This window comes from Schistocerca piceifrons, chromosome 2 (genome assembly GCF_021461385.2).
Source record: "Schistocerca piceifrons isolate TAMUIC-IGC-003096 chromosome 2, iqSchPice1.1, whole genome shotgun sequence".
In the NCBI taxonomy this organism is placed as follows: Eukaryota; Metazoa; Arthropoda; class Insecta; order Orthoptera; family Acrididae; genus Schistocerca; species Schistocerca piceifrons.
Genome location: NC_060139.1, coordinates 643,651,356 through 643,669,406, shown reverse-complemented (window position 1 = coordinate 643,669,406; position 18,051 = coordinate 643,651,356). Strand labels below are relative to the sequence as shown.

The window sequence follows — 18,051 nt, the reverse complement described above, 5'->3', positions numbered from 1 at the left end:
TCAAGACTGCACTCACTACCACAACCACATTGCTGTCCAAAACCTAATGACAAAAGTAACTTTCACATGACGAGCCACTCTCAAGTAACTTAGACACACGACATTTGCCCGTAGAAGGGAAAAACTGCTAGAATATAGTAAAGAAGGTAACTGAATGAAACACGCTTTGAGATAACAGAAATCGCACTTTTTTTTTTTTCAAAGACAATAATTACATCGAAGTTACCGCGGTTTAGGACGGTCCCCTGGACATTGCAAAAGGGTTGACGTAGTTCTTAATAGGATATGTGAAAATCACAGACAGCAATGCATGTCCTCCAACACATCCCAAGGTGGCCACAAGATTGGCAGGAGTTCTTCTGATAGGGCGTTCCATTCCTCCACCATCGCGTTTGATAACAGATGGATGCTCGTAAGTGCATGTGGATGTGCTGCAATACGTCTCAACGCGTCACACACGTGCTCGATGGGTTATAAGCCAGGGCACGGGCAGGCTGGGCCTTTCGCCGACAATCCTCCCTTTGCGCTGTTCGATGCGGTACGCATTGTCATCGACAAAAACGAAAAAAATGGTTCAAATGGCTCTGAGCACTATGGGACTCAACTTCTGAGGTCATTAGTCCCCTAGAACTTAGAACTAGTTAAACCTAACTAACCTAAGGACATCACACACATCCATGCCCGAGGCAGGATTCGAACCTGCGACCGTAGCGGTCTCGCGGTTCCAGACTGCAGCGTCTAGAACCGCACGGCCACTTCGGCCGGCTCGACAAAAACGAAGTCAGGTCCCCGAGCACCCCTGGAAAGACACACATGGAGACTGAGTACAATGCCACAGTAACGTTGACCGGTGAGTATACCGTGTGCAAAGATTTGGAGGTCAGTACGTCCACATAACATTATGCCTCCTCACACCTTACATAACACCTGAACCATCAAAACGATCAGCTCGGTAATTTTTCTGAATGCCTTCGGTGTTCTCACCTTTCGCCATATGAGAGTGCGTCCAGCATTGTCGAACATAATCGTTTCCGTGGTCCAGGTCTTATGGTGTGGTGAGGTATAATGTTGCGTGGGCGTACTGACCTCTGAAACTTTGAAGGCGGTCACTCAAGGGCCAACGTTATTGTGTCACTATATTCCTTTTTCCATTTGCTTCATTTCAGGGGTATATTCGGCACTGACCTCACGTTATGGCTGACAATAGAGGATCGCGTCGAATTTCGCAGCTGGAGGACTTCATGGAATGAGAGGATATTCGGCGAGAAAGGTCTTACCTGCCCGTTTCGCCGACTTAAACCCCTTCAAGCACGAGTGAGATGCATTGTGTAGACGTATTACAGCACGTCCACATGGTCCAACGACCATTCGGCACTTCTGAACCACGCGGTGGAGAAGTGAAACGCCCTACTTCGAGAACCCCTTGCAAACCTTTCGGCCATCATGGGAACACGTTGGTGCGCATGCCTTGCAGTCTTTGGTGAACACACACTCTAAAAGAATTATGTCCAGCCTTCTGCAATGTCCAGGGACCATTATAACTTTCACTGACTGCAGTGTAATTATTGCCTTTGAAAAAAGTGTGATTTCTGTTCATCTCATAGCGTATATCAGTGAGTTACGTTCTGTACTGCACCGTAGCACTTTCGTGTACGTACACTGAGGAGACAAAAGTCACGGGATACCTCCTAATATCCAACTAGACCTGCTATTTCGCGGCGTAGTGCAGCAACTCGACGTGGCATGTCGTCAACAACTCGTTGGAAGTGCAAAGTGGTTCAAATGGCTCTGAGCACTATGCGACTTAACTTCTGAGGTCATCAGTCGCCTAGAACTTATAACTAATTAAACCTAACTAACCTAAGGACATCACACACATCCATGCCCGAGGCAGGATTCGAACCTGCGACCGTAGCAGTCGCTCGGTTCCAGACTGCCCGAGGCAGGATTCGAACCTGCGACCGTAGCAGTCGCTCGGTTCCAGACTGTAGCGCCTAGAACCGCACGGCCACTCCGGCCCGCAACAAGTCGTTGGAAGCCCACTGCAGAAGTACTGAGCCACGCTGTCTCTAAAGTCATCCACAATTGCGAAGCTGTTGCCGATGCAAGATTATGTGCATCAATTGACCTCCATATTATGCCCCATAAATGTCCAATGGGATTCATGTCGGGCGATCTGGGCTCGAATTGTCTAGAATGTTCTTCAAACCAATCGCGAACAATTGTAGCCCGGCGACATGGCGCACCGTCATCCACAAAAGTTCCATCGTTGTTTGAGAACATGAAGTGCATAAATTGCTGAAAATGGTCTCCAAGTAGCGGAACATAACCGTTTCCATCCCATTATCGGTTCAGTTGAACTAGAACACCCAATCCATTCCATGCAAATACAGCCCAAACCACACGGTGCCATCACCAACTAGCACAGGGTCTTGCTGCCAACTTGGCCCATGCTTCGTTGGGTCTATGTACGCTCTAAACCTACCATCAGGTTTTACCAACTGAAATCGGGAATCTTCCGACCAGGCCACGGTTTTTCAGTCGTCTGGGGTACGGTACAACCGACGTAGTCACGGCCCAGGAGAGGCGCTGCAGGCGATGTCGTGCTGTTAGCAAAGACACTCGAGTCTGTCGTCCACTGCCACAGCCTGTTAACGCCAAATTTATCGCACTGTGCTGACGGATACGACCGTCGTACGTCCCACACCGATTTCTGCGGTTATTGTACTCATTTCCGCTTGTCTGTTAGCACCGACAATTCTATACAAACGCCGTTGCTCTCGGTCTTTACGTCAAGGCCGCCGAGCACTGTTTTGGCCATGGTGAGAGGTAGTGCCTGAAAATTGTATTCTCAACACACTCTTGACGCTGTGGATCTCGGAATAATGAATTTCCTAACGATTTCCGAAATGGAATGCCCCGTGGGTGTAGCTCCAACTATCATGCTGCATTCAGCGTATGTTAATTGTACAAATGACAGTTCCGCGAATGCTCTGCGTTTTTGTACCTTGTGTACGCGATGCTACCGCCATATGTATATGTGCATATCACTATAACACGACTTTTTTTCACCTCAGTCTATGTGGCAAGTGTCATGAAGCTGACTTACTTGGCAATGGCACTGCAGAGTAGCCGTGCGGTTTAAAGCGCCATGTCACGGACTGCGCGGCTGCTCCCGCGAGAGGTTCGATGGCTCTGAGCACTATGGGACTTAACATCTGAGGTCTTCAGTACCCTAGACTTAGATTAGAACTACTTAAACCTAACTAACTTAAGGACATCACACACATCCATGCCCGAGGCAGGATTCGAACCTGCGACCGTAGCAGCAGCACGGTTCCGTACTGAAGCGCCTAGAACCGTTCGGCCACCGCGGCCGGCCCGGAGCTTCGAGTCCTCTCTCGGGCATGGGTATGTGTGTGTGTGTGTGTGTGTGTGTGTGTGTGTGTGTGTGTGTGTTATTCTTAGCATAAATTAGTTTACGTAGTGTGTAAGTCTAGGGACCGATGACCTCAGCAGTTGGGTCCCTTAGGTATTCACACACACATACACACACACTTGGCAATGGCGCATCATGCGAAAGTTACTTAGCTACTTGTGTCATTAATTTTTGTACAACAGTTATGTTCATCTCTATTACAGTAAAACTTCGTTAACACGAATCCGAAGGAACCGAAAAATCAGGAGTCCGTGTTAAAAAAATTCGTGTTTAGTGCAAAACACATATTTTAATGAGTATACATGTACAGCAGTACACTAATAAGTAATACACTATACTATCAGTCACGTTATTGTAGACTTATAACACTACAAAGTGATTGTAAAATTACAAATACTCACAAATTATGTTCGTTACTTTCTTGGAAAAAATTCGGTCATGGTTCGCTAACGTTCATGGGAACGATAATATTTTGTGATTTCACAACCAATTGTAATGATCGCAAACCCAGCAGTGACGTCGGATGTTGAAGCGAACCGTTCTAAATAGCCCAAGGCTGTAAACATCTCCTGATGGGTAAGTGGAATGGTATCTGTATTCTCTTCCTCTTTACTTTCTTCTGAAGCCCTTGTTGCACCTCGTTCACAGCTTTTGGCACATCCAATACCACAGAAGCACATACGGCAACATCGTCACCTACACTAATGAATTCTTCGAAACTAATCCCAGGGTTCGCAATGTCCTGCAGAACTATCCATTCATCAGGTGAAGTGGCATCTTTTAGCTCGTGGACATCTTCAGTGTTGCTATGTCTCCAAGCTCTGTTAAAGCACTTCCCTATATGATGTGGCGATACCGAGTTCCAGGTTGTTGCGATGGCTTTTATTGCGTCAAGCAGATTCCAATCTTGGATTGCATTATTGTTTTCAGCAGCACGAATTGCAACTCTTACAAGTCGCTTACGATAAACTCTCTTTATGAGAGAGATTATGCCTGAAGGCGGCTTGTGGCGTTGGGTGGAAAAAACTGAACCTTTATGTTGGATAGGTTCAAATGGTTCAAATGGCTCTGAGCACTATGGGACTTAACGTCTGTGGTCATCAGTCCCCTAGAACTTAGAACTACTCAAACCTAACTAACCTAAGGACATCACACACATCCATGCCCGAGGCAGGATGCGAACCTGCGACCGTAGCAGTCGCGCGGTTCCGGACTGCGCGCCTAGTACCGCGAGACCACCGCGGCCGGCTGTTGGATAGGTTCAGATCATGAACGTTATAGGCAGTACATCTGTCCAATGCAAGAAGAACATGTCTATTTTGAGCAACCATTCGACTGTTGAAACGAAGAAGCCATCGATCCAAGCTTTCTTGTGGTGAGAGTAGGTGCAAGGTAAAGTGTCCATATTTATGTTTTTAAAACAACGCGGTTTCTCGGATTTACCGATAACCCAGAGACGAAACTTCTCACTGCCGTCAGCACTACAGCACAGCACAATAGTCACACGTTGTTTGCTTCGTCCTCCACCGTGACACTTATCACCTTTTATCCCCAGGGTGTGATTTGGAAAAAGATTGTAGAAAAATCCAGTTTCATCCATGTTAAACACATCACATGAGACATACTTTTCCCTCACTCGGTTGAACTCATGCAACCAGCTGTTCGCACTTTCTTCATCAACTTTATTTGCTTCCTCACAAATTTGTACAGAAGAAACTGAATGTCTCTTTTGGAACCGATACATCCAACCAGCAGAACAAAGGAAGTCTTCGATGCCCATATCTTTAGCAATATCATTTGCTTTTGACTGAATCACAGGGCTAGTTAAAGGTATATTAGATGCACGCACATCATTGAACCATTCTGGCAGTAACGTCTCGCTGTCTTCGTACTTGGCGGTACGAAGTCGTTTAGATTTGTTTCCAGAACCTGATGCCGCAGCATTAATATTTTTTTCGATTCTTAATAATCGTAGATAAAGTAGATTTAGGTATTCCAAATTCCTCTGCAATTGCTGTTTTCTTGCTACCACGGTCCTCTTGATCTAGAATCTTACGGTTTAACTGTACATTTAGAGCTGTCTGTTTCCTCTTTGCCATTTTCGTGTTCTACAGTACCGGTTGTAACTGCAGTTTTTATTCAGTATTCCAACTCGATACGGCTGCGACTAACAGAACCCTGTCAAATCTGGCACTGAGTACGTTCATAAATGCTGCTGCACACATTATTGAATGTCTTACAATGTACAACATACGCTGATTGTTGAGGTGATAATCGCGGCTACCGACCTACAATACGTTAAAAACGAGTCAACAATAAGTACAATTAGCTTTGTAGCTACATTTCCTACATTCATTTAGGGAAAAAATTACGCTTTAGGATACTCTAGGGTCGGAAGTTTGTGTTACAGTGAAATTTAATTACGCTAGGAACTGAAACAGAGTTCGTAATTCGCCTTAACCGAAATTCGTGTTAACCGATAAAACATACCATAAGAGCCAATGTATTCCTGGTGGGGCCAATATTTTTTCGCGTTAACCGCGAGTTCATCTTATGCGAGTTCGCGCTAACGAGGTTATACCGTATATATAAATGAAATACATTAGGAACATTAATAGCAAAAGGTATTGTCTGCGTGATTCCGCACTAGATACGCGTATATTTCACTATTGATTTTTTTATATATTCATTTCATACATCATATGTACGCAGAGCATAGAAAATAATAAAAATCATTTGAGACCTTTAATTCTTGATCTAGATTTGACGCGGCTGTGCAAACCGACAATTTTAATACTCTCTTGAGAGGCAGATTTAAATTATAATTAATTTTTGGTTCAACGTTTTATTATTGGGAATTAATAATTAAAATAATCATGCTAGGGACAGATACCAGCGTAGTACCGTAAAAAGTATCCTTATATCTAAAAAAAGAAAAAAACTGCTGTGCAGCAGTAGATGTTACAAGACATATAGTAAAACTTAGCGTTGTACAACTGTAGTACTCTCACTACACTCACTTCTGACAGCAATAGTAAAGGAGAACAATATTGTTACGTCGTAATCACAATAAAGCGCGATTTCGAAGCAGGATCCTCAATGAAGTTTGTACCGAAAACACCTTTATTAGGAACAACAACTTGTAGGCAAAACAGAAAAAAAATGGTTCAAATGGCTCTGAGCACTATGGGACTCAACTGCTGTGGTCATAAGTCCCCTAGAACTTAGTACTACTTAAACCTAACTAACCTAAGGACATCACACACATCCATGCCCGAGGCAGGATTCGAACCTGCGACCGTAGCGGTAGTGCGGTTCCAGACTGTAGCGCCTTTAACCGCTCGGCCACTCCGGCCGGCCGGCAAAACAGAACCGAACTTCTAGGTGGAGAGTGCTGTTATTTATACAAACACCGAATATTCCAAAATACACAAACATTACATACACAAGATATTTCTAGAACCTTCCAGAAAAGATAAGTACTAAATAACAAATAATTACTGGTGGTCAGGTTTGAATTGGTGACCCTCAGCCAGCCAGTCAGTGACGCTGATCGCTACACTACACTGCATACAGCACAGGTCGCACCGTTACCAATGACGGAAGAATGTACCTTAAAACATTCACATAACTCCTCACGAACGAGAGTCTAGTGCCTTAACCATTGCGCCACCTCGTTTGGCTTCAGACATACCGACTTGACAGCGACGTTTATAGTCGAGGAAACTTTGGTAGTGCCGTGTTCCATTCGTCTGACCCCTTAACAGTCCACGAAAGCACACAACCTCGCTGTAAGCAATAGACTGTCTTCACTGGATGAACTCAATTATCTTAGACATGTTTTTGAACTCACAAGCAATTGAAGAAATTGAGATTATGATTTAACGTCCTGTCGAAATTAAGGACATTAGAGACGGAGCACAAGCTTGAATTGTTTCAAGAATGGGGAAGGAAATCGGCAGCACCATGTTGAAGAAACCATCCCATCGTTTGTCTGGAGTGATTTAGGGAAATCACGGAAAATCTAAATCAGGATGGGCGGACGCAGATTCGAACCGTCGTCCTCCCGAACGTAGATACAGTGTGCTAACCACTGCGCAACCTCTCTCGGTTGAATCGTACATATACCGTCACCTCACTTTAGTCTGTCAATACCGATCCCAACAGTCATACACAGGGTGACCCAGAAATGAAAGGACTGTAGACGGCGTCTTGAGGAACAAATTAAAGACAGGAACCCGTGACAGGAAACGCCATCTAACGACGCTACAGAGCGTCGAAGTTACACACATCAAAAAAGTTTTGCATCACCTCGGTTCCGAGCGTTCCGGAACCTCTACAGAAAATTGGGATAGAGATCAACATAAACATCATTTCCGCCCTTTTTATTGCTCATGAAAACCACACATTGCACGTTATACCACCACACGTCAAGACCTCCAGAGCTGGTGGTCCAGATTGCTGTGCACATCGGTACCTCTAATACCCAGTAGCACGTCCTCTTGCATTTATGCATGCCTGTATTCGTCGTGGCATACTATCCACAAGTTCATCAAGGCACTGTTGATCCAGATAGTCCCACTCCCCAACGACGATTTGGCTTCGATGCCTCAGAGTGGATGGTGGGTCACGTCGTCCATAAACAGCCCCTTTTCAGTCTATCCCAGGCATGTTGGATAGGGTTCATGCCTGGAGAACATCTGGCCACTCTAGTGGAGAAATCTGAAATTTGTGGTAAGTTTTATGGGACCAAAGTGCTAAGGTCATCGGTCCCTAGGCTTACACACTACTTAAGCTAACTTAAATTAACTTACGCTAACGACAACAGACACATCCATGCCCAAGGGAGGACTCGATCCTCCAAAGGGGCCAGCCGCGCGAACCATGGCAAGGCGCCATAGACCGAAAGGCTACTCCGCGTGGCCTCTAGTCGAGAGACGTCGCTATCCTGAAGGAAGTCATTCACAAGATGTGCACGACGGGGACGCGAATTGTCGTTCATGAAGACGAATCCCTCGCCAATATACTGCCGATATGGTTGCACTGTCGGGCGGAGGACGGCATTCACTAACCGTACAGCCATTACGGCGCCTTCCATGGCCACCAGCGGTGTACGTCAACCCCACATAATGCCACCCCAAAACAGCAGGTAACCTCCACCCTGCTGCACTCACTGGACGTGTGTCTAAGGCGTTCAGTCTGACCGGGTTGCCTCCAAACACGTCTCCGATGATTGTCTGGTTGAAGTCATATGCGACACTCATCGGTGAAGAGAACATGATGCCAATCCTGAGCGGCCCAGTCGCAATGTTGTTGGGCCCCATCTGTACCGCACTGCATGGTGTCGTGGTTGCAAAGATGGACCTCGCCATGGACGTCGGGAATGAAGCTGCGCATCATGCAGCCTATTGCGCACGGTTTGAGTCGTAACACGACATCCTGTGGCTGCAAAAAAAGCTTTATTGAACATGGTGACGTTGCTGACAGGGTTCCTCCGAGCCATAATCCGTAGGTAGCAGTCATCCACTGCAGTAGCAGCCTTTGGGCGGCCTGAGCGAGGCATGCCATCGACAGTTCCTTTCTCTCTGTATCTCCTCCATGTCCGAAAAACATCGCTTCGGTTCATTCCAAGACGCCTGGACACTTCCCTTGTTTAGAGCCCTTCCTGACACAAAATAACAATGTGTATGCGATCGAACCGCAGTATTGACCGCCTAGGCGTGGTTGAACTACAGACAACACGAGCTGTGTACCTCCATCCTCGTGGAATGACTGGAACTGATCGGCTGTCGGACCCCCTCCGTCTAATAGGCGCTGCTAATGCATGGTTGTTTACATCTTTGGGCGGGTGTAGTGACATCTCTGAACAGTCAATGGGACTGTTTCTGTGATAGAATATCCATTGTCAACGTCTGTCTTCAGGAGTTCTGGGAACCGTGGTGATGCAAAACATTTTTTTGATGTTTGTATATGCGCTGGCGCTTGCTGCTAGGTGAATCCTTCAGCAGCAAGCGTCACTTCGTCGAGACCTACGAGAAAGGCAGGCCGTGGCCCGTACGTCTCAGTACGTGACACTGCGATCTTACGAGTGCCAGCAGCAGTGTGCGGCAATGAGACAGTCTAATAGTTATTGTCTGCGTGTTTAAAGACCTGCACGTCCTCGGTAGGACACAACAAAATTAAGACCTTTAGTCGGTATATTTTCAATTAAATACTGATATCCCATACGCCCTGCACGGAACCGAGCATTCCCTAAGTGTGGCGGACAAGCCTAGTAGTGTGGTGAGAATAAACTGCGGATGGAAATCCGTCTCCGAAACAGTCATCGACAGAGCACCGCATACACCCGAGACAAGGCCTGTTTACGCAGCAGCTAGCTCCCCACTGGCGATCGTGGCAATCAGTCTTGATGACTTAATAACTAACAACATTGCGAGGCGTCCCGCCTACAGCTTGTCAGCGGTGGCCTGGCCTAGCGGCAGACGCAGCTCTGTACCGCGTTGGATGACATTTCCGGACACGGGTTCCTGTCGTCAGTTTGTTCCTCAAGACACCCTCTGCCATCCATAAAAGTTTATCGCACATTTCTGGAATAACCTATAACTAATGGGTGTGACAGGTACATATGCAGTTATTTTTATACTTGGTATCGTAATATGTTCACACACTAGCGTGTTCGTTGTTTTTTCTTTGCATCTAACAGTCTTCCCACAAACACGTCACAGACTTTACTAGATGATGTTTTTTACACGGTCGTAACTGCACCACAAATTGGGCTACATCCGTCAGTACAGACTGTTTTGAGTCCACACATCCATACTTTTAACACCTGCCCTACTGCCCAGGGAAAATAAGCTTTAATGGCTTCCTCTTGTACCATGTACTTGGAGGTATTAACCAACTTAAAAGTAAATACTAATGAATATCGTTCGTTACATCGCCCTGTCACCAAAAGAAATATCTGCACTTATGGTAAAACAACTGTAATATAAGAAACTCGGACGAAAAATTAGTTTCCTGCTCCCACTCCCTCCCCCCCTTTGGAGACATCACGGTAATACAGTGTAACACCACCTGATGATACCGTTCTCGATTCCGTTTGGTAAGGAGTTCATACGTTACTTCAGATATACCCTACCCATGATGATTGGGCGTAGCAGAGCTACGGAGCATTCGGTATTTTGATTGCTAAGTTTCATTCGCTGTTCCAAGTAGTTGCGGACAATATGTACGTTACCGTGATCGGGAAAATAATCAGGCTGTCGAGTTGCGATGTAATGCTTGAGTGTTCGTCAACCTAGTAACGTACACGTACATAAGCGCTAAGGACAGGACTATTGTCAATTCGGAAGGTGGGAGTATCCACAGCTTGCTCATCACAGTGGTGTAGAAGAGAGGGTAGCACTTGGTCACCGCGAATGTTGAAACTAAGATCCTGGTTTATGCTGAGGGTAACTTAAGTGAGTGGGCCCAAGTCTCGATACGGAAACATTGTCAAAACGTCACAAAAACACCTCCTGCCTGAATTGCACCCTCTACACACTGGCCCATCAGTGCTCTCGTCGCCTTGCATCATTTGAAAAGAGGGAAAATAGTGACTCGTACGACTGCATAACACGCCTCTTCTCAGTTATTGTCCAGTTTCCGTGACGTGTAGCTTTTTGTGCCTTTGTGAGACATAGCCTTTTGCCAGATTCCCAGCACGAAGTGACCGTTGCAGGTAGTTCACTTCGCAATGTTCGTTCGGAAACTCGTTTTGATGCAACTACATTCACTGACAGCAGCAGTTCCTGTCGAGTTTGACACCGATTGCAAGTTAAACTAGTATCCAGTCCCTGGCAGTTAAGGTCTTTTTGCGACTATTATTCTTATCCTATGTTCCATAGATGCGAGTGGTACACCATTCCTTGTGGACACGTTAGATAATCCGCGTTTATACAGCAATAAATCAAGAAACCTCATCTACTGAGTGGTCACAGGCACGTACAAATTCGATAGCTCCTTTCTGCTATTTTTTTCGTATTTTCACATCGACCCACCTTACTGCGTTGGCTACAGTGGACTGACATATACACACCGTATCACTCCCCTGACTTATGTCGGTGCTGGAAGGTAACATGACCGCCTGATACTAGTTCTACTCCATCTATCGAGCTTCAATGAGGCCAATGTGTGTGTGTGTGTGTGTGTGTGTGTGTGTGTGTGTGTGTGTGTGTGTGTGTGTTTTAAGGATGACTGACTTCTTCTCCGTTGGATCCGCATCATATATGAGGCCAAAATAAGACATTTTTATTTAAATTGATTCCCAGTTAGCTGCAAAGGATTTAACTCTTGCTGGTCCTATTTCTGCGGTACAATTAATATAGCTTACTTACGTCTATGTGTGTTTCATATAAAGTTATTTTACGATTCTATTTACGTCTAGGTGGAGTGATGTTCATAATGAATCTCGGAGTTGATATTTGTCTGGTGACAAACTGTATGAATCACGTACTTTCTTCTGTATAGGTTTTTGACAGATACAATGATAATTCTCGCTCCAACGATACTGAATGTCTACAGAGTAAATCATATCTCTGAAGGTCAGAGATGGTGTTTGTATATCATAGATATTAGAATTCTGTTGTTAATTGTAGTTAAAGTTATCTACTGTTTATGAGTATTATATGGTTTTTATTCGTTTTCTTTTTGTAAAATTTCGACGTAGTTTTCTAAATATTTTTTATATTTGTGCTAACGACAAAATTGTAGTATCTATAATATACAACCATCATCTCTGACGTTCAGAGATATGACTTACTCTGTAAACATAAAGTATCTTGGGAGTGAGAACTGTTATTTTGTCTGTCAAAAACAATATTGTGTACAAATGAAATTTTGTGATTCACACAACTTTTCACCGGAAAACTATCCGCTCTAAGACGCATTCTGAACGTCACTGGACCTAGAAATAAATAAAGTTGTAAAACAACTTTATAGGAAACCAATATAAGATGTACGTAAACTGTGTTAATTGTAACTTCAACAGGTACACGTGACAATGGAATAATACCCTAAATAAGCTTGTAGTGAAGAAATACAAACAGTAGAAGATAAATAAAATATTTTGCAGCTAACTGGGATCCGATTAATACAAGAAGGGGTGACTAATATCTTGCGCAGCGAGCTTACGACGAAACAGAGTAACAGGTGTCTAATGCATCTACTTCATACTCTCAGAAACAATCAACTGGGAAGTATATATAAATTGACAGATCATCCCGTTTGGTTGCAGGCGCTGAGGATCCAGTACGTCGAGAGGGAGGATGCAGGCATGTATCAGTGCTTCGTGTCCAACAATGAAGAGAGCGCTCAGGGTACGGCACAGATCAACCTCGGAGGTGAGACCAAATTTCGTAAAGGATGTTTAAAGGAAAGGTATCGCAATATCTACCAGCAAGTAGTGCTGTTCAAAAAAGTCATTCGTCCAGAAATTGATAATTGTTGACGTATGGGTCATTTTACCTGTGGCCAGAAGGGTGAGTAGTCAATGGTGTAGATTATGTTTCAGTCTCCTGCCTTCCGTTGGCCTCTTTTTATTTGTCTTGTTAGTCTCAGTATTTACTCCTCAGACTGTGCTACTATTTTCAGGCATAGACTATTTGATCGTAAGTATCCGCACTCCCCATGTGATGAACTGATTACTGGATGTCACAAGAGACGGACCCGCCAGTATAAAATGAGGCAGGGTGTACTGGTTTGTTAGTAGAGAACCAGCAACAGCAGGAATTGTCGGACAGCAGAGCTCAGTGACTTTGAAAGTGCAATAGTCGTTGAATGCCATCTGAGTAATAAATCCATTAGGGGCATTTCAACGCTGCTAATACTGCCCAAGCAGAATGTTGCTGACGTGACTGCGGAGGAACAACCACAATTAAACCGAGACCAGGCAGACCTCAAGTTTTGGTGGACTCTCGAGCACTAAGGAGGGTGGCTGCAAAAACTCGCATGAATTCAGCGGAAGGGTTCACTCGTGAGTTGCAAAATGTTGACAGCAGTCCAGCTAGCACAACGTAGTAACGAAGTTAAGGGGAGGTTTACTATCTTTGGTCCGAAAAAAGCATGTTCTTTGAGAATTTTTTTCTTGGGATGTGTTTAGATATCATTGTCAAATTTGGTCAAAATTTTTATTGACATTTTCTCTACAAACTGGAATTTTTTTGACCAGAAATGTCGAAGAGCAAAGTCGGAAGTGCCTTCGGAACGAAACAAAATTTCGATGTAGATCTCCACGCACGGTATGTCACAGGTCAGCCGGCTCGTCTGAAATTAAAATTGAGTTCACTAGGCGGAGTATATAAGATTCTTTAGGAGTTGTACCTCGCTTAAGTTATTTGGACCATAGGAAACAAAATGGCGGCCGTTTGAAAAAAAAATAGGGTTTTTTCATCGATTTTTCGACTTCGTCGGCCAAATAAAAATGTTTATAACTGATGAATCGGAATAAAAGTGGTACAACTCCTAGGCAATTTCGTTAGCTTCGTAGGAAACAAAGAATCATGCTGATCGGTTCAGTAAATTTGAAGTTACCATACCGCGCGATAAAAGAAAGTCATTTCAAGAAAAACGCGTTTGAAGTTTTGACTACATATAAATGCGATATTATGCCACTTAAGTTCAGTCTGCTATTCCGGGTCCGTAAACTAGTCTTTCCTCTTTCTCCCAGAGGGCGTTCTGCTCGATTTGGGCCATACTCCGCTGCTCCAGAGCCGCTCGTACGGCCAGTGACAAGCGGTTTTCGGCCGCTTGAATCCGGTGGTCGTCCGAATACTTATCGACCTGCGTCAAATAGAGTCCCAGGGTGACGTCCATCGTTGTCATGGTCTTCAGAATTGCTGAATACCTTTCGTTGAAGCTGCTCACTGCCTGGAAAGTAGCAATCTCCACAGTCTCCGTACCAGAATGGAAATGCTTAGGGGCTAACTTCCAAACAAACGCGTTCAAACTTTCATTTGAATTTTGTGTGTTTCCTCCCAAGCACCGGTACAATAACTCATCCTCCGAAAGAAAAAAAACTGGCCGATTTCAGGCAGGTGCATTTTTTTTTCAACCGCGAATAACAAACATTTTCGCTCCGTATTCGGGAAAACCGTTTCAGGGGTGGATTCTTAACACTTTTATGGATCCAAAAATGCAATTTTAAAAAAATCGACTTTTTGAACCAAAAGATAGTAAACGTCCCCTTAAAAAGAATGGAGTAGAATGGTCGAGCAGCTCCTTATATCCCACAGAGCTAGTCAATGCTAAGCGACATTTGACGTGGTGTAAATGTGACGCCATTGGACATTGGATGACTGGAAACGAGTAATGTGGAGTGATGATTCACGCTGCACCCTATGCCAATCCGGTAGATGGGTTTGGGTCTGGCGAATTTCTGGGAAATTTTATTTGCCACCATGTGTAGTACAAACACTGTAATATGGGATAGGTGGGGTTACAGTACGTGGGGCCGCGCGGAGTGGCCGCGTGGTTTGAGGCGCCATATCACCGACTGAGCGGCCTCCACAACCAGAGTTCCGAGTCGTCTCTCGGGCATTAGAGTGTGTTGTTCTTAGCATAAGTTAGCTTAAGTCTAGAGACCAATGGCCTCAGTAGTTTGGTTCCTTCGGATTCACACTCACACACACACACACACACACACTCACAGTACGTAGGCGTTTTGTGGTTAGAATGTCGTTCGCCCATTGTGCTTAAGAAAATGGATATTAATACATTTTACTGCATTGTATACTGCTTACAGTACGGGGACATCACGACAAAATTTTGAAACATTTTTGCTAATGATCTAAAAGTACAGACAAACAGCAAGACAGATGCAGTATTAGCAGAAGCTATGGCTTTTTAATTAATTCTCATTAATCGTTGAACAGATTCAGTATGTGCAGTTTATAAGCTGTTAAGGATCTTCATCCAATAAACGCATAAAATAGAAGGACGCATAGATAAAAGAGGATTACAGCTTGACAATACATTTAGTTGCGAGGCACATATCACAAAACTGCTGACACGCCAAAACAAATTTTATTTGTAATGCAGATGTCTGAAATGAATGATTAAAAATCTAAAAAAAAAAAAAGAACCGGGCATATTTGCTTACTTACGTTTCATAATATCATATCGTATTATATACAGTATTTAAACAACTCCTCGACCCAAGCTATACTTTTTAAAACCCATAAGCATTTATTGCTGTTTATTTGTGTGCAAATGCAAGTACATCAGGCAGAAACATTTACGAACAATTGCTTCTCAGTAGAACGTGTTCCTTAAAGAAGTTCGTTGTGGATAACCCTTTATGTAACGAGCAACTCACTTTACGGGTTAAATATGTTGGATATGAGCATCTCAAAGGCCTTTTCTTTTTTCCAAATAAGTGTTTTTATTAAGGAACACAAATTTTCAGAAGCTTGCCAGAAACCTTAAAAACATTAGCTACAGCACAGTTTAGGAGGAGCCCAAAGGTTTTACGGGTAGCCACCTGCTTATCCTCCATCGATTAGGTCCTTAGAAGATCCAAAAGATGTATGTATTATTGATAATACCACTTAATGTGAGTGCAGTAATATGGTCAGTACAAATAAACTTTGTAAATTCACTTGCCATCTGATGATCCTAGACGATAATGGCCTAGCAATCATTTTATGTTCTTGGTTATATGTTAGTGTGGAAAATTTGTTGTCTATATTGCGTTTGTGTCACATGTTCAGAACTGCGAGGATCTCCTTACTGTGGGTTTTGGAACGAAGGAGGTCTCGTTTAATTTTTAACGAGTTAGTATGCAGATGTAAATTTTTCGTGGTCACCCTCTTCAGCCAAATACAGGGGCGAGAAGCAGTCCGTTACCCCCCTCCTTCTTGTACTATCAGACATTTTTCTCTAACAATCTCATCGAATATCTGGGATTACACTATAATCATGCTTCTTTCCTTGTTCCTTATTCGTCTGCTCTTCTTCTGTATACTTACAGATTCTCGGTCAAATAAACACGTTAGATACACAAGTAAACAAATAGAATGTGCGTAATTTAAGTATTTAATACACAGGATGTTTATTGAACGTATCAGATAGTCCTGTAGGAGGTAGTATTGGTCAAAACCAGAGTAAAAGCTCCTGTAATAAAATGTGCGGAAAACAATACCTGTAGAGGTAAAGGCCACTTTGCTCTCTCATTACCATCTCTCCGTTGCGTAGAAGTAGACATTATAGGCAGTGTTGCATCTTGACACATCCTTCAACCCGTCTTTGCAGTGAATGACGCACTCTTTGAAATACACCTAGCTCCGTTCAGACTGCGACTCATGGTTTGGTGACACGCCCGTGTAACGTCTGCACGTGGCGATGACTTGAGTACACGTCAGTGCCTTCAAATGTCCCCATGGCCAGATCCGGTGAACGAGTAGGCCATGTTACCGGATCTCTTTGACCAACCCATCGCTTAGGAAACCTTTTGGTGAGGTACAGTCGCACGATCCGTAGAAATTGCATAAACCACGTCGTTGTATTTCTGCAAGGGTAACGTTCTCCAGTAGCGATGGTAATTCATAACACAAGTTACTGCAACACTAAGACGGCCTACACCACCGATTATTATACATTACATATCACAAGCAAAACGGCCCATATCTCAACAGGTATTAGTTTAAGGACATGTAATTATAGGAATTTTTCTTCTAGTTTTAGCCAATAGTAATCCCTGTAGGAGAATGTGACACTTTAAAAAAATAGCCTTTATACTTCATGTACACGAATTTCCTTAGACGTCCCTGTGATAGCGGAGTTCATCACAGTATTGCTCGAACAGACTTGCAACTTATTACCGATCGTGGTAAACTTCAGCCATAGCAGCGGAATGGTTATCATCGTCGAAGTCTGATTCTTGACTCCAGATAATAAAAGACCCTAGGCCCGAGTCTTGTCTCTCACTCACAAATAATTTCACTGTAGATCATTTGTGGCAACTGAACACGTTCTAATGGGATGTACTGATCTGGCGGCATTGCTTTTGCCTGCGTTTCTCACGGAGATCTTTGGCGATACTACAGAGCTGTCGTTCTCAGTCTTTCTGGGACCATTACACCTAAGTGCAGTCAGACGTTAGCTAATAACCCCCTTAAGGCCCACCGCCGTCAACATTAGCACATAATTAGACGTGAGAGTGAAAAATAATTTTCTTTCATCACTTTTATTTTTAAAATAAGGAAAGACAAATGCTATTAGTTCTTGTAGCTGCTTTCTTAAACCGCTGGTTAATAACTCCGTGAGGCAACTGGTACTTCTCATTTCAGACAACTTTTTTTTTATATACATTGGTGAAGAAATTCTGAGTTCATCAAGAGTGCAACCTGCAACTCGTTCTCAGAGAATAACGCTAACTATTCACATTGAAGACAGACACTTGTTACAAAATGTTGTGAATTGGCAGGAGCCAATTCACGGGGTTTGGAGGAAGCCGAAAGGCACGCGTTTAAGCTCACGCAGGCTGGCGTGAGGTCTGGAACAGATAAAGTAATTATACTATCAAGAAAAGTACGTAGCTGCTGGAATACTTAACTTTAATCCATAATTGGTGAACA

The 18,051-nt window shown here is 43.9% G+C and overlaps 1 protein-coding gene across 1 annotated transcript in view; it reads left to right on the top strand.

The window, feature by feature from the left end:
* Positions 1 to 18,051, top strand: part of LOC124775688 (Down syndrome cell adhesion molecule-like) — a 195,830-nt gene that overhangs the window by 28,398 nt on the left and 149,381 nt on the right. Inside the window, exon 4 of the mRNA XM_047250517.1 lies at positions 12,714 to 12,819. Within this exon, the coding sequence (XP_047106473.1) occupies positions 12,714 to 12,819 (106 nt within the window). The remainder of the gene's footprint in view (positions 1 to 12,713; positions 12,820 to 18,051) is intronic.